At 35.7% G+C, this 22,207-nt stretch overlaps 1 protein-coding gene across 2 annotated transcripts in view; it reads right to left on the bottom strand.

Moving 5' to 3' along the window:
• Positions 1-22,207, bottom strand: part of LOC127622185 (tensin-3-like) — a 60,356-nt gene that overhangs the window by 34,646 nt on the left and 3,503 nt on the right. The window contains exons 3-14 of one of the 2 annotated variants that reach the window (XM_052096185.1): positions 22,048-22,098; positions 20,975-21,097; positions 19,927-19,991; positions 18,390-18,473; positions 16,899-17,008; positions 13,744-13,804; positions 13,529-13,604; positions 13,286-13,415; positions 11,591-11,668; positions 11,400-11,474; positions 1,059-1,304; positions 462-968 (exon numbers count right to left, since the gene is read on the bottom strand). In XM_052096185.1, coding sequence (XP_051952145.1) covers positions 462-968; positions 1,059-1,304; positions 11,400-11,474; positions 11,591-11,668; positions 13,286-13,415; positions 13,529-13,604; positions 13,744-13,804; positions 16,899-17,008; positions 18,390-18,473; positions 19,927-19,991; positions 20,975-21,097; positions 22,048-22,098 — 1,606 coding nt within the window. Of the gene's footprint in view, positions 1-461; positions 1,305-11,399; positions 11,475-11,590; positions 11,669-13,285; positions 13,416-13,528; positions 13,605-13,743; positions 13,805-16,898; positions 17,009-18,389; positions 18,474-19,926; positions 19,992-20,974; positions 21,098-22,047; positions 22,099-22,207 lie in introns of both variants that reach the window. The other variant, XM_052096184.1, reaches the window with a different exon arrangement.

Here is a 22,207-nt window from a genome sequence, read left to right as displayed (position 1 = left end):
TTAATTATGAACTTAACAAAAAGACACCAACACACACATATGTCGGACAGCTGCCTGTAAACGCTTTCTCTCTCTCTCTCTCTCTCGCACCACCATCCGCAGTCGGCCTTTATCCCTCTCAGAGGCTTGATTAGCCTGATAAGGCCCTGCCCTCCGCCCTTTCACAGCTACTTTGTGAAGTTTGGGGAATGGTTGTCATCATAAAGAGGGTCTATAATACCTCAAAATGGCTATCCATTAGCATTCTCATTCATTGCTTGCAGAAATTGTTTCATCAGAATACTTGGCTACTACTGAATGTCCGTAAATAGAGAAAGAAGCTTTTGCCATTATAATGGTATAGTAACATTTCTACCAGCAGGGGCTAACTGTGAAGCTAACTAGCCAAACACTGACTCCTTGGTTGTGGTCAACAAAGCTGTTTATTCAAGTCTGGTGAATGTGTCAGGATTAGCTCTTACCTGACTGCTTGACTTTGGCCCTTCCACCAGAGTGCATCTTTCCATTGGTGTGCAGGGAGGCTGAACGGGTCATGTGACCCCTTGCCTGTGTGGGGACTGGCTCAAACTCAGGGTCTAGGTCCAGGATAAGCTGATTAAGCTGTTCAATTGATTGATCTATATCCAAAGCAAGTGTCGCAAACTCAGCATTCTTGTCTGCCTCTGACTGCGCCTCTGGAAAGCCATTGCCAGGTAATGAGGGTTTGCTTGCACCCTTGCGGAGCTCCATCTCCTCTCTTCCTTCCAGTCTGTCTAATGGAGTGTGCGTGTAAGAACTGGTTGGTACTGACTGCTGCTGTTTCACCCATATATGTGTCTGATATCCAGTAGATACTGATGTGTGTGTAAGAGTGTTTGAGCAATTCACCCCTCGACCAACATCTGATTGGACAGAGTTCTGACATCTTTGTTCACCTCTAAGCGAAGACAAACCAGACTTTTCCCTTGAAGAAAGTGTCTCTTTAGAGTCTGAAACAGCAGCAATGGCATCATTAGGGGTGGGGATATTGTCATCATCATCTATAATGTCGGTTTCACGCTCTTTAAACAAAGCTTCACCATTTAAGTGTCTAGAGCTATCAAATGCTGCATCTCTACAACTGATAGCTTTAGGGTCAGGCCTTGTGATGCCTGGAGAAGGTCGTTCCTCCTCCATTCTGAGTCCAGGGATAGCTCTCTGGAGTTGGGTCTGCTCCTCAGAGCTGTAGCTGACTTGGAGCCCAGAGACTAGTCCTCCAGTCCACTGGGAGGAGCTAGAGAGTCCAGAGTCACTGCTCAAAGAGTTGGTGCATTCATTTGGCTGGGCTGTGGTATAAACAAGGAAAGAGTCAGTACAAAAGGACCATCAATAAGGCTGAGAAACTAAATTCAAATTTTTCATAAACATTTTACCAAAATTCGAATTATATTTACATTTTAAAGACACTATTTCAGTTAGAGGGAAAATTCTAGAAAACATCAGTGGTCACCATTAAGCCAATTTACATCACTATACACTGATTCCTCCCAAAATTGTGCTTATTTAAAAATCTGACAAAGCAAGTTTACATGAGATTTGAAATAATCGCATTATTCTCTGCTTTTAATGTTAAACCGTGAAGAGACTTGCGCTCAACAAGTGTGCACATTGGATAAACCAGTGATCGACAGCTTTATTCTTACACCATTTATGTCCTTACACTGATAAAGGAACACTGTTTATTGCATTTACATGGCTACAGGCATTATTGGCTTATGAAGCATAATTGGTAATAAATTATATAATTAAGAGATTTAGCCAGTTCATGCTTTCAAATCTTAAGTAAAGAAAAGAATAATTTTCAATAGACCGTTCAATGTATAACAGAGCAACAAAACTACTGCAGTACACAAATTTAAAAATATTCCCAGAGAGTAGTGGTATTCAGTTGAACTTGGTTGTGAAGCAGTATTTGCAGCTCAGACTCAGAAGAATCAGAATGCTACACAGAGCACAATGGAAAGGAACAGAAAGCAGGATCTCGAAAAACATTCCCAAACGGAATTCTTTTCAACTTGATAGCATTTTAAAACAAATGGCTTTGGGGGCCATTCAGACCAAATGCGTTCTTGAACTAAAACAGATAGACGCAGTTCAATGCTTATAACTGAACATAGGTGTCTCATGGAAAAGTAGCCATTTTTTTACCTTACACAGCATCTACAAACACAGCGCTCCTGCACGAGATGCTGAGAAAACAGCTGGACATAGCGCTATGATCAAAGACATCCATATAGCGTATGTTTACATAGAAAAACATCACCATACAATGGAAAAAGAGCGCAAAAACAGCTCTGCATGAATGCGTGTGCTGCAATACTCTAATAAAAGACCAGTGCTTGACATACATCTAAAATGTAATGCACAGTTTTTTTTTCATTTGAAAGTGCATTTTTATTTTAAATTCAACTTTATTTTGACAGCCTTACAGAACAATTGGTTTAAGGCACAATATGTAATTTTTTGTTTATGTTTTACTAGCCTATATTACTTTATATTGACCCATATAGGTGTGGGTGAAGCATTACTCAAAAGCTGATGCTATTGTAGAAATGCCATTGTAGAAAAACCCTATTTCCAGAGATATTTTTTAGACATTATTAATGTATTACACAATGGAAAGTGAACGATAGAAGCAGGGCTTTAAACAAATACATTTCCTGTAAATAAAAAAAAATGATCTATTTTGTCAACATTTCAGCTGTACCACTTCTACTCTTGCTTCTGTGTTACTCTGGTTTACTTAGTAACTCTTTATTAGCGGTACTGCTAATATTGTTGGCTCCAGTATGATACATTTCTTGTGATGTTCCACATATGTAAGCCACTTTGAATAAATTAGTCTTCCAGATTCTGAATTCTCTAATGTAGCATAAAATAGCTGTTTATAGGTCACTGATAAGACTGCAGCATTCATCTCATGTGAATGTACATCACTTAACACATTTGTCAAAAATATTATGCATTTCTTGAGGCGGAAAAAAAATTACTCAGTGTGTCTTTACATTTACCGTGGTGATACAAAGGTGTTGAAAACAAAGTCACACCTATGTCCTCTATCTTCACTAACATCCACCCCCTCCATTAAGAATTAATGTATGTGTCAGAGTCTATGGTCCAGATACAATGTTAACACCCCTCCAATGAGTTGTAGACACCTTTGTCATCATATGCTTACACAATTACACTAGACAGGCACCATAATATGACTTTGTGTGGCCGGTGTGTGTGTTTTCTATGCAAGTCAGTCAGTCGGTGGTAGCTGAACACAGATCACAGAAGATAGCATCATGCCTCATGACACACTCACACACACTCAAGAGTCTTTCAACACTAATCCCCACTGATAAAGGTTTCCCCAATTCAGAATAAAAAATAAATGCAGCATCACACATACAGGCTATTAAAAACACTACTTGAATTTTGCAAATAGATTTTCCTTTGCGCATTTACCTACCATATGCAATGCTGAATTATCCTGTATTTTCCCTATTAATCTCACCAAATCTCGCCGTTACAACTGAGGCCACTGTGGATATGTGTCGGCGATTGTGGTGTGATTTTGATTAATCTCAGTGACTCGATTATTTTTGAATCAGCTCACTAAAACGATTTGTTCAGATGTGTTCATCAACTCATTTATTGACCATTTCAGCAAATTACAACTTTGCAAATGTAGATGGCATCAATGACCATCTTTGACATTTTGAACGAATATTTAAATGTAACTAAAAGCACAGTCATTCATGTAAAAAAATTTTTGTGTGAAGTGTTTAAACGTTAAATGCACTTCTCCACAAACGACAACAAAGTATATCAATAATATTGTGAACTGCTAATTGCAGTACAACCATCTTATGTAACTACACAAAAAAACACAACATTATAAACTTATGATTCATAATTATGATTTTCAATAGAAGAAAACAATAGTTTGTTGAAGTTAGCTTTATTTTAAACCATTCTATGTAACAAAATGTACATTTCAAATACGTATAATACTTGATATTTTTAAATGACATATTAATTTACAAATAATCGATTACTATTTTTTTGTGGGTAAGAGTACTCAACTTCAAAATTGCTCGAAAATGCCCATCAATAGTACAAATGCATCCAACCAGACAGACACTGACAATTAACATCATTCCACACTCCAGAGCCAGCAGAGCTTAAACGAGGCATCCACTCTACACATACTGTAGCCTCCAAGTTATACAGTGGCCCCAAAAAGTAGTTTGACACTTACTTAATGTATGAATATCTTTGCATTAAAAGCAAAATATCAAACGAAGTGGCATTTATTTTAAACAAATATAGCACAAACACCATTTAAGCAAAACATTTCACAAAAAGATATATTTTACATTCACAATAGATATTGTTCTAATCGAGACAAAAAGTATTTGGACAATTCAAACTTTGAAGAACGTTTTCATAGTTAATGATGAAACTGTAGTTACTCTGCTAGGGCAACTGTGTGAACTTAAAGGGACCTGACTTCATTCATTCACAAAAAGAAAAATCACCTTGACACCAACTGGTTAAATGTCATAACAAATATGGCTAAGGCAAGTGAAATTAGTTATCAGAAAAGTTCTAGCATCATGTCTTTGCAGACACCAATTGGTTTGATAAGTTGTATCTAATGCAGGGACTTTCAGACATTGAATTGTGTTTTGTATACCAGATCACACAATGACAAAACTGGTGAAAACATGCAGACTCTCTTAACTAAACCAGTAAAGCTTCCTTAAGTCTCGGGAGGCTGAAATCCAAATACCAGGCATGCATGATAAAATGCCACAGCTGGCAACTTTCACATGCATGCATACACATACATACAAACACCCAACAACTGTGATTTCATTGTCAGTATTTTCAATCTATCCGTGTTTGATCAACAAAATATCAAAACTAAATAGTATAATGCATTCACCAATTAGAACAATAATTGCCATAAACTTGACTTTGACTTTCAATTTGACTTTAACACAATATTATTCTTCCCAAAAGTCCATTATCAGAGCACTATATATTTCATTAGACTGCATTAAACCACCAATGCAAAACTTGTTGCTGTGACCCCTTTTCTTTAAGAATAACTATAAAATGTACTTATGCAACAGCTTTATTTAATAAAAAGAGCACATTATTTTACCATTGGAGCTTTCAACAACATACAAAACAAATCAAATACTCTCAACACATGTTCTTGTTGAAAGTATCCCATAGCGCTTCATAAACACACAAAACATCACATACTTAATGCTTTCCAGAAACATCCTCTCGAGTCAGACCCCAAAGGTATCCGAGAGGACAACAGATGACTTTGAACATGAAAGGTTTGACAAAGATCATGAGAAACACACATTTGACAGATTGAAAACTGAAAAGAGAGTTTGTACAATATAGTAAAAAAAAAAAAACTATATAAAAACAATGAAACTTTAAGTAGCTCTGACCGTGTTATCTTGCAGGCGAATCTACAGATTGTGCTCATTTTCTCCTTCTCTCACTCTCCTTCTGTGTCTTTCTCTCTTCATGCAGTTTTAAACAGACAGGCTGCTTGCATTCTTTCCCATAAGGTGATAACAGCTCCCCCAGGTCTCCTTTTCTTTCCTCTCCTTTTTTCTTTCTCTCACTCAAAGTTTTTCCTTGCTTTCCCCTGTTTTCCCTCCTCCCTTTTCTCTTACACTGCTGCATGCGCTCCCTCCCTCTTTCTCCCTCCCTCTCTTTCTCTCTCTACCTCCACACACAGGTAACCCCTTTTAGGTGCCCCTCCTGGGTGTACGGGAAAATCCTGGCTTGGGAAGCAGTATTCCGCTCAAGCCAGCAAATGCTCCTCAGAATACAGCTGTATTCACCACACACACACACACACATGCTTGTTGTAGAGCACACACGCTCAGAGGACCTTGAGCCCTCCAAAAATGGAGTGGGGAATGTAAACAGAGGGGTGGAGTTATGTGTGGGTGGAGATATGGAGTGCAGAAATTAGACAGAGGGAAAAGAGAAAGATAAGGGAGTATTGATGTAGTAAATAAAAAGAATAAGAACGAAAGAAAGAAAGCAAAAGGGAAGTATTGATATTGTAAATAATAAGAGTAGGATAGATAGAAATAAAAAAAGAAAAAGAAACAAAGAAAGAAAGAAAAATAGAAAGACTTCATGAAAAACTGAATGAATGAAAGATGACAAATTTGTGATGTGCACAAGTAATCGATCTGCTGGGTAGCTCAGCGAATAAAGACAATGACTACCACCCCTGGAGTTCACGAGTTCGAATCCCAGGGCATGCTGAGTGACTCCAGTCAGGTCTCCTAAGCAACCCAATTGGCCCGGTTGCTAGGGAGGGTAAAGTCACATGGGGTAACCTCCTCGTGATGGCTATAATGTGGCGAGATGTGTGTGGATGCCACGGTGGATGGCGTGAACCCTCCATAGGCACTATGTATCTGGCTCAACAAGCCACATGATGAAGTGCAGCCAGCAAAGCTGAGAGTCCCCAACTACATCTGATTGGCAGGCTAAATAGGAAAAAACTGAAGCCAAAGAGCAGGGGCTCGTAACACCACAATTCATAAAACTTCTCTGTAGCATGCTTAGTTTCTGCCACCGGTCTGCATTGCTACTTTGTTTTCCGTAGCAATGCTTCATTTCTGCTATTGTCTAGCATTGCTACTTTTGTTGTTTGTAGCATGCTTCTGTTTCTGGCTTTGGCATGCATTGCTACTTTGTTTCGTAAGATGCTTTGGTTCTGCTGCTGACTTGCATTACTACTTTATAAATTCCCATAGCATGCTTAATTTCTACTATATTTTGATTTTGGACATGTGGCACTTTTGAGTGGTGGCTCTTCGCAACCACCATTTTGCTATCGTTTTGAATTTGCTTTTGTTTGGATTTTGTTTTTGTTTGGCTCATTCACACCACCTCTGTGTCTTGCCTTTTTATTCCTTTGGACCTGTCTGAATTGTGCTTCACTTTTGTTATAGACAGTAGGTATATGGCAGGTATTGTTAGATTTATCTGTGCTTCATTTAATAATTTTTGACTATTTAATATTTTATGGGTGGGGTTGTTATGACCCCTGCTTTTTGGCTTCTGTTTTTTCCTGTGTTAGGAAAATGTAGGTGGAGACTCTAACCTGCTACATCTGGAGTCCTGCTTATATCAAGGGGTGCTGGCAGAACTTCATGACTGCTGCAGCCCCAGGAAACCTACTCAAGTGTTTGAAAGAAAGTAAGAAAGACAGACAGAACTAATGAAAAACTGAATGACACAAAGAAAGAAAAATGAAACACTGAAAGAAAAAACGTGATAGAAAATGATTTCATTTTTTTATTTTGCCAACGTAAATAAGAAATATTGTAGATTAAGCGTAAAAAAGAAAGAAAGAATGAAAGCTGAATGAAAGAAAAAGAAACAATAAAAATAAAGAAAAACTGAAAGACAGAAAGAAAGAAAGAAAATAATTAATGAAAAACTGAATGAAAGAAAACAAATTAAGAATTAATGAAAAACTGAAAGAAAGAAGGAAGAATGATAACTGAATGAAAGAAAGAACGAACATTTAATGAAAAACTGAAAGAAAGAAAGAAAGAAAGAACGAATGAACAATTAATGAAAAACTGAAAGAAAGAAAGAAAGAAAGAAAGAACGAAAGAAAGAACGAACAATTAATGAAAAACTGAAAGAAAGAAAGAACGAACGAACAATTAATGAAAAACTGAAAGAAAAACTGAAAGAAAGAAAAATGAAGAATTAATGAAAAACTGAAAGAGAGAAAGAAAGAATGAAAAACTGAAAGAAAGAACGAACAATTAATTAAAAACTGAAAGAAAGAAAGAAGAATTAATGAAAAACTGAAAGAAATAAAGAAAGAAAGAAAGAAAGAACAATTAATGAAAAACTGAAAGAAAAACTGAAAGATAGAAAAATTAAGAATTAATGAAAAACTGAAAGAGAGAAAAGAATGAAAAACTGAAAGAAAGAAAGAAAGAACAATTAATGAACAATTGAATGAAAAACTGAAAGATAGAAAAATAAGATTAATGAAAACTGAAAGAAAGAAAGAAAGAAAGAAAGAAAGAAAGAAAGAAAGAAAGAAAGAAAAGAAAAGAAATGAATGAATAACTGAATTAAAGAAAGAAGCAAACAGGAGGCATTGATATTGTAGAGAAAGAAAGAAAGAAAGAAAGAAAGAAAGAAAGAAAGAAAGAAAGAAAGAAAGAAAGAAAGAAAGAAAGAAAGAAAGAAAAATAAATAATGAATAACTGAAAGTAGCAGTATTCCTTTAGACTGTTTGTCGCTGCAACTGACAATAATTACAGACATGCAAGTGTGTTTGTGAGTGTGTGCAATGCTATATTTGAGCTTATGTATTGTAAATTGTAAAGGCTGTTTGTGCTCCAACCATGAGGTATCATTAAATTACACGGCTGCTCAGAACTGAATCACACAACCAGATGTGCATCAACCCTCAGTACCGTACGACACATTCACATGCACATTTAGCTGTTTGGATTGATTTTTGTAAAGAGTCACAGACAGAAATTGCCATCCTTTAAATATTCACCCTTGGAATTTCCCATTCTTGAGTACAGTCCCAAACTTTACTATACAAAACACTTTACTCTGTGCAACCAAAAGCAATGGAAAGGTCACCCTAAAAAGTGCACACTAACATTATAGTTGCTATCTGATCACTGAACTTTATCTGGACGAGGAGAACAAAGTTCATTTTGATGAAGTTAAACACTCACCAAATTCAAATCCATTAAGCAAATGTACTTATAACTAAATAATAGCAGAGAGTGGGGTAAAATGTGCCACTGGTAAGTGTTTTGGTATGTGGTCATATGCATAAGAGCCCATCCTTTTCTATCCATCTGTGATTAAGAAGAGCACATGGGAAATGATTTTTACAGGCTAAACCCTGTTTTTGCAAGTCAAAGAAAATGTTCTACATGCTCGGTAAAATGACCGATGATCAATGATTTACATCGAACCAAATTTATGCACATCAAAGAATATGTATTATATCCGTTGGTAACTTGCCAAAAAATCGAAAAGTTTTTCACTGAATTACTAAATGATCCAAGGTACCTTTTTTCCCAAAATGGACATATTAGTTTTACCTCTGTCTCATTTCTCCTTGTTTAGAAGTCAAATCTTAGCACTGAATGTTACCCCACTTCCCTCATGGTGGCACTTGATGATTCATTTTGTCTGTTATGACTCTTCTGTGTTCCCATGGACAAAACACTGAACTCAGTTCTTTGAGCATGCCCTCTCTTACCACAGTATGGTAACTGGCAGGTCTGGTTGGGAGCTCATTATGGTCTGGAGACCTCAACCAAGATTAGATGAGGGTGGAATACAAGAATTGTACTATTATTGAAGGAGATTCAGCTTTTCTGCCCACCCTGAGCAGTCCCGCAAGCCTGAGAAGTCTCATATGTTCCAATTTACCCCAGCTAACAGTGCCCAGATTTAATAAGGGTTCTAAAGGTAAAGCATGTTTCCTGTAGCCTGACAATTACTAGACCATTACCGAGACATTGTGTCTCTGAAAACTGTTCTTTACGTCCCGAAATAAAAATGTTCCTCCATGTGCATTCATGCTTTGTTTTCTCTCTTAAAATAAAGAGCCACAGTGCCATGGTTTTACCACTAAAGTCACACGAGGGGCCTTATGAGGTCCTGCAAGTATTATGAAGACATGTCAGATTTCTGCATTTCTAGTGTGTTAGTAAAGAGGTTGTAAATATATATAGACCAATCTGTTTGAACAAACAAATGAACAAAACTCCAGTAAAGGAAAAATAGTTATAATGTGTTACAAATGTTTTTGGGCTTTTTGAGACTACCTGCATTTAGAGATAACAATGACATAATGGCTGATTATGTTTTTTTCCTGAATTTACTGTTTGAGTGAAACATACAATATTTTTGGTAAATACTGTGTAAAGTTTGATGTCACAATATTATATATAGGGTTGATTGAGGTTATTTGTCACAAGGGCTTTATTTCAGTAACTAAAGGTCTTGAGTTTAAGAAATATATCGGGTTCAATACAAGTTAAGCTCAATCGACAGCATCTGTGGCATAATGTTGATTACCACAAAAAATCATTTCGACTCATCCCTCCTTTTCTTTGTTAGAGACTTACAGTAAATCTTCTGTTAAAACTCATGTGTTATTTGAGCTGTAAAGTTGTTTCAATTGTAATTTTTACAGTCATTTTGGGGTTTTAGGGTTTGTTGACATTACATCATCATTTAACATTGCTGTAAAATTAGCAATAACTTTACACAAAAAAAGGTTAGTAAGTGATTTTATCACACTAAAATCAAATTAACACACTTATTGTTTATGTCTTGTGGCGATACCTTTCAAACAGTGAGTATTTTAATGTTTGGCCCCATTCACTTCCATTGAAAGTGCCTCACTGTAACTTTGATTTTTGCCTTTTTTTTAAAGAAAAGGAGGGACGAGTCGAAATGTATTTTGTGATAATTAATATTATGCCACAAATGCTGTCGATTGAGCTTAACTTGTATTAAACACAGAATGTTCCTTTAAAAGTCAAATTGCATAAATGCTTTTCTTTAGCAGTTGTTTTGTTTATTGTTTCCATGTCTAACTTACATTTAAACTAGATTTTAACCAAAAGGTTCTAAGCTGTCACATGTGCTTTAATACAAATTCTGTTTCCTTTTGCATTATTTTTAATTATATAGTGTATCATAATTGTTGTACTTTTTAAATTTTCCAGAAAAGCCATTAAATAGCCTCAAATACATTTTTAAAAACTAATTTTTTTGAAAAAGATCTGGGTAGCGGAGCACAAATCTCAGTTGCCTCCACATCTGAGACAGTCAAGCTACACATCTTATCACATGGCTTTTTGAGCGCGTTACCGCGGAGACCTAGCATCTATTCTACACGGCATCCATGCACAACTCACCACGCGTCCCACCGAGAGCGAAAACCACATTATAGTGGCCACGAGGAGGTTGCCATGTGACTCTACCATCCCAAGCATCCGAGCCAATTTGGTTGCTTAGAAGACCTGGCTGGAGTCACTCAGCACTCCCTGGATTCAAACTCGTGACTCCAGGGGTGGCAGTCAGCGTCTTTACACAGATTTTAAAAGAATATTCTCTAAAAAGAGCATTTTCTCAAATCAGTGTCAATAAACAGCAGGTTCCCATAATGACAAAATACCACATATTTAAATCGGACATTGTTGAACCTGCTCCATTTATACAGTATTTAATCAGCCATTAAAAACCCCACATTGTTCGACCACTAATCTTGACATTATGAAGAACTTTGTGATCACTCATTTAGGTGTCAGTGGATGTGTTACCTCCTGCTGGAACATTTTCACATGAGTCCCACTGAGCCAGTGAATCTAGATGGTCATTTTCAACACAACCACAACCTTGAAATTGATAAAATAAAAAGAAAAGAAATGTTTTACTTCAAACATTTCTGTACCTCTTTCAGCAGTTGTTCTAACAGTATTTCAAGAACAATCAAACAGAAATGTGAGCATACCTGAAGCAAGGGATGGATCTCCTTCAACGTTATTTGAAAACAGCACCTCCACCACACCGTTCTCTGGAAATCTTGGATCTTGAATGGAGACAAGAACAAATGATGTAGACTTTAGGTAATAGAAAAACTGTACCGCACAGCAATGCGGGAACATCAACACACATGACAGACGTGTTTCATGACAGCTGATGAATCAGTTACTTATAAACACTCTCCACAGCCATGTGACCTTTCTATGCTTCTGTCGATCCAAATGACAGTTATGTTGATTGTGTAAGGTTTCCCATTGCGCAAGGATGGCAGAAGTGGAGTATGTAGCTATAGTTTGGGGGACAAAACTGTTCTTAAAAAGTAAACTGAATCTTGCAGACTTCCTCCCTTTGGGAACATCCAGTGATGCACTACATTGATAAATAATTCATAAATAAATTGGTAACACTTTACAATGAGGCTGCATTCATTAACGTTTGTTAACTACACTACAATATAATTAACATGACCTAACAATAAAAAATACTTTTACAGCATTCATTATTCTTGGTTTATGTTGTTTACTACATATACTGATACATATTTTGCATTAAAAGTTGTATATGTTAACATCAGTTAATGCAACATGTACTAACCTGAACAAACAATGATAAATTAACATTAACCAAGATTAATAAATGCTCCGAAAAATCAATGTTTATTTGTTAGTTCATGATACCTAATCAGTGATGTAATTGGATTACAAAGTAGTTAGTTCAATTAATTTTAGGCACAAAAAGTAGGGTAACGCATTACATTTTAAATTCTTGTAATTCGATTACAGTTACTGACTTTCAATTAAAGTAATAACTTTTAAGTACATTACTTGTGTTACAAATATTTGACAAAGATTCTGTGACAGCTAAAGGGTGTGCGACATTGAACAAGAAAATAGACATTATTTTGAAATACAAAAAACTAGTGCCAAGTGTTTTAGAAGGTAACTTAAAGTACAGTAATTAGTAATGCAATTACTTTTTCAATTAAGTAATTAGTAAAGTCATCTGAAAGAATTCAGTCATTTGCAGTGGATTAATTCATTTTAGTTACTTATCCAACACTGTATCTAATACATTAACTAATGTTAACATATAGAACTTATTGTTAAGCATTACCTATATATATATATATATATATATATATATATATATATATATATATATATATATATATATAATTTGTTTATTATGTTTTTAATCATTAAAATGCAAAAAGTTTAAGGTTATAGATAATAGTCATTATATTAACTTTATATTAAAAACAATAAAAGTTTATAGTATTTTCTTATTTCGATAGTCTTATTTCGAAGTAAAACGTGTGTGTGTGTGTGTGTGTGTGTGTGTGTGTGTGTGTGTGTGTGTGTGTGTGTGTGTGTGTGTGTGTGTGTGCGTGTATGTGTGTGTCTGCGAGTAAAGAGTTAATTTGTAAGTCTAGTTCTCAGATCCGCCTGTGTCTTGTCTGTCATTATTTATGAAAAAACACTGCACATTCACATGCTCAGTCACACATCCAAGCCAACACACGCACGCGCACACACATACACTTCTATTCAGGATCTGAAAAAGAAACACCAACCTCCTAAAAATAACTTGTAGTACAAATATATTTGGGATTAAATCCTATTAGTGTAACGTTACCAAAAGCAGTTTTGGGTCGCACATGTACCTTTGTTTGCATGATCAAGGTCTTCTTTCTTCAGGGAATGCATTTGTCCACACAGAAAGCCTGTATGGAACTGCACACTAAACACTGTCTCATGGGTCCTCATGGAAACATTTTTATGATAACATGCAATCTGCAGGGAAGAAGAATGTCAAATAAACACAATAAGGTTTGCAACATTCATAAGGTCACTGCTTTCTGTTTGTGTATTTGCAAGAGAAAGAGAGGGACATATAGACATCTCACCATGATATCACCTTTGAGCATCTGTGGGGGTTCCAGAACAAAACACATTCTGTCCGTTTGATCTACAGCAAGCTGACTGAGAGTCATACAAAAACACTTTTCATGCATGAATACACATAATACAGCCACCATTTTCACAATAAAACAGAGATAAAATGTAATTGCAGAAATACTTTTGTTGCATTTATATATATATAATATATACTGTGACTCACTGTACTCCTGTTGTGTATACAGTCTGCAGGCCTTGATACACTTTGATAAACATCTGACACACTAAAAAGAAGCAGACCCAGAGAAAACTTTTATTGCTCAGATGTTTCATAGTTCAAAAGACTTGGTTATGTGTCATTAAAGTTTCTGCTTTTTCAAATGTTTCTACAAAATTCAATTCAGAAAAACTACAAATAGATGCAAATAAGACACTTGTTGAGATACAATAAAAGCAGAGAGCTACAAAATCAATGTAGATTGCAGAGACCACATCATTTGATAATAAGACATTTTAACATTGAAATCTTTGACTGTTGATAGCGGGTATCTTTGCAAATCTGAGCACAGTTTGTGACATTGTTGATAGTCAGCCTCAGACGGCACACCCATCGACCGCCCACAGTCTGCTCTCTGATGTACATGACACACAAAACTGGAAAACATTGACTCGATTAACTCAGCGCAAATCTGATTGGCTGGTTCGATGAAATTTCCAGGAGTATACACACACACACACACAGGTGATTTTATCAGTCTGCCTGGAAGGAGAGATGTGTTCACAAGTTTCCACGTTGATGGAATGAGCAATTTTGAGGATGAAATAATCACAGAATTTGCCCAAGTTTGCCAGGTTGCAGCTGTACAGCAGTGCTCACTGTACACCATGAGCACTCAAACTGAACTGAGAAATATTTACTCTCAGAATATTTCACCAATCATGAAATGTGTCCCGTATTTCTGCTGGCTGTTTAAAAATAACTAGCAATAACAATTAGCAAATTAATTATTTTGAGTCGGTTCTTTTAAGTGAATTGGCCAAATGTGTTTGCAAAACGGTCTGAATCGATTCGTGATTCAGTGCAATTCGTTCAGAGTGCTCTCTCACTGAATCATTTAGAGCGGTTTCTAAAACAGTATCAGGAGATTTACGAACACAGAACAAACAGCGCTGGATACAGTGAAAATGTACCAACAATCAACTGAAACAAAAGTCTGTCTTTTTGAGAGGTAACTTAGTGTCATGTGAACAAGTGGACTGTTGAAATTGAACGTCTATTTGCGTCCGCTCGCGCTGTTTTTCAATCGTTTTCCATTTAAACATTAGCTAGATGAATGACTTTTGAGAACTGCGTCACGTTTCATTGTGTTTTTAGCATCTTTCACAGGATCTCAGCATTTTTTGATGCTGTGTCACGTTAAAAGACTTCTTCAACTGATAAAACACGTGTCGAGGCGCCTGCGTTCTGCTCTATTTGTTGTGCGCGTTTTGCTTGGTTAGCGCGATAACGCGTCTGTCTGAACGGTTACTGGAAGAAATGCTGTGCTCAACCCCCATGTTGGTCTTTCCGATAACCCCACCCCTAAACATACCGTAATGAAACAAACAACTGTGATTGGTCACTTAACATGGCAGTTATGTTCATGGTAGAGCCATATAGAGATATCTCTATATTCATGGGCAATTAAAGCTGCTATAGAGCCCAGCTGATATCAGCGTGACGCGATCTTCTGTGTTCCGCAACTGCTTTCGGGTCCTTGAATAAAGTATAACGTGCGAGTAAGGGCAGCCGGTGGACTTTCTGGTGCCCTCCTAGGGTAAGTTGGTGCTCTACGCAGACTGTGTAATATGCGTGTAGGGAGCGGTGGTAGGACTACTGATAATTGAATATTGCACCATATAAAAAAAAACAATTTGCAATACTGCAGCATCCCACAAATTGAAAAAAAAAAAATAAATTAAAAGAAGGATGCTATTTCACATGTGCATTTAAAGTATAATTTTTTAATGTATATAAACAAAGTGCATATTATTGTAACAATTCAAAGCTAATACAATCTGATCAACGTGATAAGTTGGCTCCGCCCTCCCTCATGCATCTTTGGTTCATTGGTTCACACCAAGTGTCTGATTGACAGGAACAACAGGTGAGGCTGTTAGTCTGAGCAGACAGTCGAATGTGTGCGCTTGAGCATTTAGGCTTATATAATTTTATTTCTTTTTTCATTCTTTGAATTAGTTAATTCTATTCATTTACATCTTTTGATTATTCATATCTTCATTTTTATTTTATTTTCATTAATAGATTCGGCTCTTCTGGTTTTGCGAGCCGACTCCCAACGTTCACCTACAAGAGCCGGCTCTTAGAGCCAACTCGTTGGACCCATCACTACTGGCTACACGAGACTACATTGTTAAGATCTCTTCAAAATTCTAGAGGAGACGCACATTAAATTACTATTCAGGGTCTTTTCTCAGGCAAAAAATTGAGAAGCAAGAGACCTACGCACAAACTTATTACCTACATTTTTGTAAAATGCCAAATTTCTCGTTATGTGTATTGCATCAACCACTAGAGGCGCTACAACAATGAATTTTATTCACTTTCACACGAGTAAAACGGCAGATTAACAGTTCATAAAAAAAAAAAAGATTCTCTCTGTTCCTCACACAATGCTATCTTATGACATCAAAATAAATTTACAATGGCACATGTCTGTCCTGAAAAATATATGAGTCGACACGTGAGCCAAAAGTGTCATAGAAGCACCACAAAATGTCATGGTTGCTTCAGCAATTGCATTTTCATTTCACAATTGCGTTTTTATATCACTGTCAGTTAGGTTTAGGTTTAATGTAAGTCGGTCAATTTTGTTGATTTTAAACTAGAAGGTTAATTAACCTTTTTAATCACTTTTAGCGCCACACAGTGGACATTTCATCTGGGAACAGCCACGATGCGTAATAAGCCACGTAAGTCTAGTTTAAATCCACTCTTTTAGAGTATAATTTTATAACTTTGGCAATTTTAGTTGTTACTAAAATTATTTGCATAAATGTTTTTTTAATTCTCTGTGTATTTTTGTATTGTATATTTAATTTATCTCAATAATTTTTACTATTTTGTATTACATTTTTTATCATGTATAATTTTCTGTGTATGCCTTATGTATAATTTTTTGTTAACAGAAAAAAAAAAACAAATGAATAAAAAAAAAATCAAAAGTCTCCATTTGTTCTCCATTACTGTCTATGTCTGGCAGAGTTAATTTGTGCATTTTCTTTTTACGGGATGACATTATCAAAAATTATTTGGAATCTACTTTCACAGTGTCCTTAAAACTCAAATGCATTGATGTGTGTGTGTTTTTTCCTCACCTGTAGGGTGAAAATCAGGAATGGGATGGATATTGATATGATGGATGAATAGAGGGGAAGATTTCATTTGGATCTGACGGGTTAGCAGCTTGCCAAACACGTGCACATACCTGAACCATCCACAAACACCTCTGTCATTCACACTGACATCTCTATATACCAGTCAACAATAAATCCACCCTCACAATACCAGCACAGCTTCAAATGAAGTCAACAGATGAGTATATGTATGTGAAACTATGTTTCACAATAATAAAACAGCTAAAAATGCAGTTATCATAATTTAAAAGGAATGCAATTTGAGGAGAACGTTTGAGTTTCAAATAACTTAAAGGTGTTATTGATTATGAAACCTGACACTTTTAGACATTTCTCCTTGATTTACAATACAGGGTGTGCCGATCTCAAATAGAACAAATAGTTTCTGTACAGTGTTGCCAAAAACAGCTTCTTTGTGTGATTCCAGCAACTGATCAGGGTCGAATATTTATGTTGATATTCTCTGGGCAACCATGGGTTTTACAATCATTCACCTTACTGCTAAAAACTGCTTCAAAACATGGGAGAATATAAGGGGGGAAATTATGATGCACTAAACAGTAAGTAGAAGATTTTCAAGTCAATCTCATCCTCAATTTACATGTTCGTATTGTATGCATGAGGAGAGATGGTGGCGTTAAGGATAGTGCTAATAAGAGGCATAAACTGTAAACAGATGTGTTTCATAGAAAAAGGAAGTGGGAATAATGTCAGGACATCCAAACTGCAAAAAGGGATGTCCTCTTGTCATGTGACCCTGAATCACTGTTCACAGCTTAACCTTCACTCATTTACAAACTGCTGATTGACAAAAAGTCACAACAGCCCCAACTACACTGAACGTTTCAAGGAGAAAAGCAGTATACATTACCAGTCAAAAGTTTGGAAACACTTTGTCTGAAACGGTTTCTCATAACAATATAGACCTTTGGATCTAAAGGCTTATGCTTATTGCTTACATGCTTGAAATTAGTTTTGTAGACAAAAAAAAAAAAAAAGATAATTTCTTTACAATTTTTTATAATTTGTTTTAAACAGGGGTTGGATTGAATAGTCAGGGGGAAAGCAGTCAATAAGTGCCTAGCATAGGAACTCCTTATATAATGTTTAAAAGCATCGCAGGTGTCTACAGCTCATGAATTTGTTTGAGACAATGCCCAGAGATTGAAGAGCTGTAATCTAGGCAAAGGGTGGCTACTTTGAAGAAGATGGTTTGATTTTTATTTGATTTTATAATTTATTTTTTATCACTACATAAATCCCATATTTTTTTGTGTTATTTCAAGGTTTTGATTAATTATTTTAAAATGTGAAAACAATAATAAAGAATGAGAAAATGTGTCCAAACTTTTGGCTGGCAGTGTATTTGAAATGTTTTCAAATGTTTGAATGAAAAGTACTGGAAGGCAAAAAGGGCAAAAAGAAGTTGCAAAATAATAGCATAATCCTTGCCTTTTCTGTGATGGAGTCATGAGGTGTGCCATTTTATCACTACAGAACTTCTTCATGGAGTACAGATCCAATGCTTGCTCCTCACTAGACACAGAGAGCGGGATGAAGAACATGAAACATAGTGGACAAATTAATGTGCAAACCTTTCAAATCTACACTGTAAAAACATTTAAATATTAATTCATATTTACTTTTTTCCAGTAAACATATCTAAACATTATATATATTTATACATATATTTTTTATATATATATATATGATGTATAATGATTAGATATATTTTATATAGATTAGATATATAATGACTGCATTTTTATCTTTGAGTAAAAACGTCATTAACACTAGATACAGTAGGCCTACATGAACTTGAAAATCACAATTAAATTAAAACATGTTTTCAATTTAAGAAATCTGAACAATTCAGTAAGATTAATGCTTTAAAAACAGTTTGTAAAAAGTCCTCTTAAGAAACAGATCAATATTTAAGGCAAAAATTATTTGAATCACCAAAAAACAAAAGAAGATGATTGTGGAAGTTAAAGTGGAGATTTATAGTAAAAAAAGATCTTGAATATTGATCTGTTTCTCATCCACACTCATCATATTGCTTCAGAAGACATGGGTTTAACCACTGTAGTCATATGGATTCATTTTATGATGCCTTTATGTGATTTCTGGAGAACCAAAGTTCTGCCCAACATTCACTTGCATTGCATGGACATCTGGGATGGCATGAGGGTGAGTAAATGGTGAGAAAATGTTCTTTTTGGGGTAAACTATCCCTTTAAACATAAATCTCAATAAAATGTGATAGATGTCTGTAAAAAACTAAATAATTAAAATCTTTTGTCATTTTGCTTCACTAGTAAATACATCTTGTTTGAAGGATGTTTGGACATTTGTATAAAAAAAACAAGACAAAAATACTTCATGTTTTGCAGTGTTGTTGGTTACTTGTGAGTATTGAACAGTCCAATCGTCAAATGTGGCCATTTAATATTTGAAAACAGAAAATCTGCATTATCAATTGACAAGCCATTTGATAGATTTTGGAACTCACACCAGAGAGAGCAAACACATCTAATAATCAGCAATTCCGTAATCTCAAATGATCAATATAATGGCTCATCACTTCAAACATTAACCTTATTGCTTGTTACTGGTAGTGTGGACATGGCAACAAATCCCTTACAATCACAAAACAAAACAATGCTTTAGTACAAAGTCCAATTGTCTCTCTAGCGTAGCCTCTACACTTAATTTAGAACCAAATACCATTTGTTTCCTTCAGAGTGCTTATAAGACCCTGTTTGAATCGCTCTGGAAAATAAACCTCTGGTTGAGCAACTCTAGGGATTGAACAAATAAGTTAAAAACAAACAACCAGATGTTTTGAGACTGAAAACAGAAGCATGTAAAGACCCTTTCAGCAAGACAACATGTATGGAAAATGAGAATGGTCTCAAAAAACTCACTGGAGAAAGTATTTGTTTTTTTTAATGATAGTTTACAATAGATAAGAATTTCTAAGTTTTACCTGGTTGAAACATAAGATAGCTGGATGTAAGATGATATTACCACACCCACCCTGTCTTTGCCACCCTATGAGAGATACAGGAAGAAATTAACTAACTGTGTCATTCCCAAAAGGAAGGTTCAAGAGTTGCAAAGACTTCCTAACAACAATCAGAGGTTTACATTTTTCTGAAGATAAAGTGAGTGGTGCTTGCTCATGCAGGAGGTTGAAATACATTTTTGCTTGTATGCTAGACAGGAGGTTGAATGTTTTGTCTGCTAAAATCAGTCTATGCTTTCCAAATTTCCGGCCTACCCCAGTGGCCGAAGCTGGAACTACTGTCGTGAGCATGCTGCGCAATTCAAGTGCAACTTACTTATTTCAACAAATGTGACGTAAAAATCAGAGGCCATCAGTTTTTCACAAAAACGTAAGCAGTAATTACATTATATTAAGTACATTAATACATTTATACTAACCCTAAATCTAACCCTAACAGTACTGAGACCAAAACAGAGTTCTTTCATTTCTTTGCAAATGTATTATCACTGTAGTTGGAGATCAAAAGAGATGTGATATCAAAGGCACAGAGCAGGTTATTTTCAAGTTTGAATTTGGGTGGGAAATCAGTCTAAACTACTGTAACTTGCCACATTCCCTTGAATATTTCCATGATTTCCCATGTTTCCATAATATTTTGGTGATAAGGTCATGAGGGGTTCAGAGTCACATTTAAATAAACATTCAACTAATGGAAGTCTAATGCTTTTTTTTTTTTTTTTTTTGCTTGCTTGCTTTTTCATCCACCAGGCAACATTGTAAAGCAAATCAGTTAGAAAAGTAACAACACTCCTCTCTTCAACAAGCCTCAAAATTGAGGCATCATTCATGTCCATAGTATAAATGGTGCAAGATGAGTTACACATTGAAGTTTAATACTTAGGATTAGGTGGTTTTAGTTTTTATTTTTCAAATCAATTGTTATAGTGATAAGCAAGCACCACTAATGGAAACATAATGAACTATGGCCTGAGAATATAATTAATGATAACGAGTGTAGATGTCTTACTTTGCAGTGTAGCAGCAGCACATGTTCAGGGTGTGCACTGAGCCAGTTGTCTATGCTTTTACATACTGAACAAAGCAGATGAAGGGATGGAGCCTGCTGCTCTGGCCAGTCCAAGTCCAGAACCTAACAATCAGAGATTTAGTGTAAGTGTTATACTTTAGACCATTATAGTGTAGTCCAAAAGTATTCAATCCACAATTCAAAATGCTTCAGTTTTGCAGTTTTCGATTGAATAAATATTTGTAATAAAAAAATTATGGTGAGTGCGCAAAGCGCAGCGCTACACGCTACAACAGTGCACTACATCTTATCCAATCTAGGTGTTAGTGCTAATAAAAAAATTATAATTCCTGCTAGTACAAAGCGCAAGTGGGCGTGGGTGGGAGTGTTTGTGCCATTTTTGGGTTCATGTGCACAAAACTGTGGGTGTATTATATAGTAAGGAAGTGATGTAAAGCAAAGGTCTTGACCAGGACCCCCTGGAAGAAGAGATTGTATTACCTCAATTGGACTTTCCTGGTTAAATAAGGATATAATAATAATAATAATAATAATACAAATTGGCTAATTTGTACACTTTGCACGTGCAATTTCCCCAAACCCACTTGCGCCTAGACTTAGCTCATTCTGGCACTAAAACACCAAAACGTCCTGGCCATGCACATTAACTTTACACTTATAATTATAGTCGGAGTCAAAAGTAGAATACAAAAATGACTGAAACAGGAATTTCAGAATGTCTAAGCATTTGGCATGTACTTTGTTTTAATGGCAGTATGCACTTCAACTGGCACAGACTCGACAAGTTTGTGCAAAACCTGATGATCCATGTTATCTCACCCTGATTTGTGAGAGATCATAGAGCATTTTGTTATGTTACTGAATGGTTGTCATTGATGTCCCTTTACTCAAAATAAAACAAATTTGGACTCAAGACTTCTTGTACCCACTGTTATAATAGATGTACCATACTGTAGATAGATTATGATAGATTTATATATGTTATAGATTAATCACACAACATCTGTAACAGTCACATGGGAATAGTCATATGACAAATGGCTTAACTTTACCCTGGGATTCATCCTGTTGAGGTCATCCCTGGGTTCAGATAAGTTGATGACCTGTTTGTGGCAAAATATGGGTTTTGATAAACGTGACCAAAACAGACCCCAAACTAGTATTACACTCAAAAATAGAAATAGCATATTTACACTAAAGTCAGTCAATACA

The sequence above is a fragment of the Xyrauchen texanus genome, chromosome 28 (genome assembly GCF_025860055.1).
Source record: "Xyrauchen texanus isolate HMW12.3.18 chromosome 28, RBS_HiC_50CHRs, whole genome shotgun sequence".
NCBI classification, from domain to species: Eukaryota; Metazoa; Chordata; class Actinopteri; order Cypriniformes; family Catostomidae; genus Xyrauchen; species Xyrauchen texanus.
The sequence above is the reverse complement of the archived record's forward strand: the minus strand, read 5'-3'. Positions and strand labels throughout refer to the sequence as shown.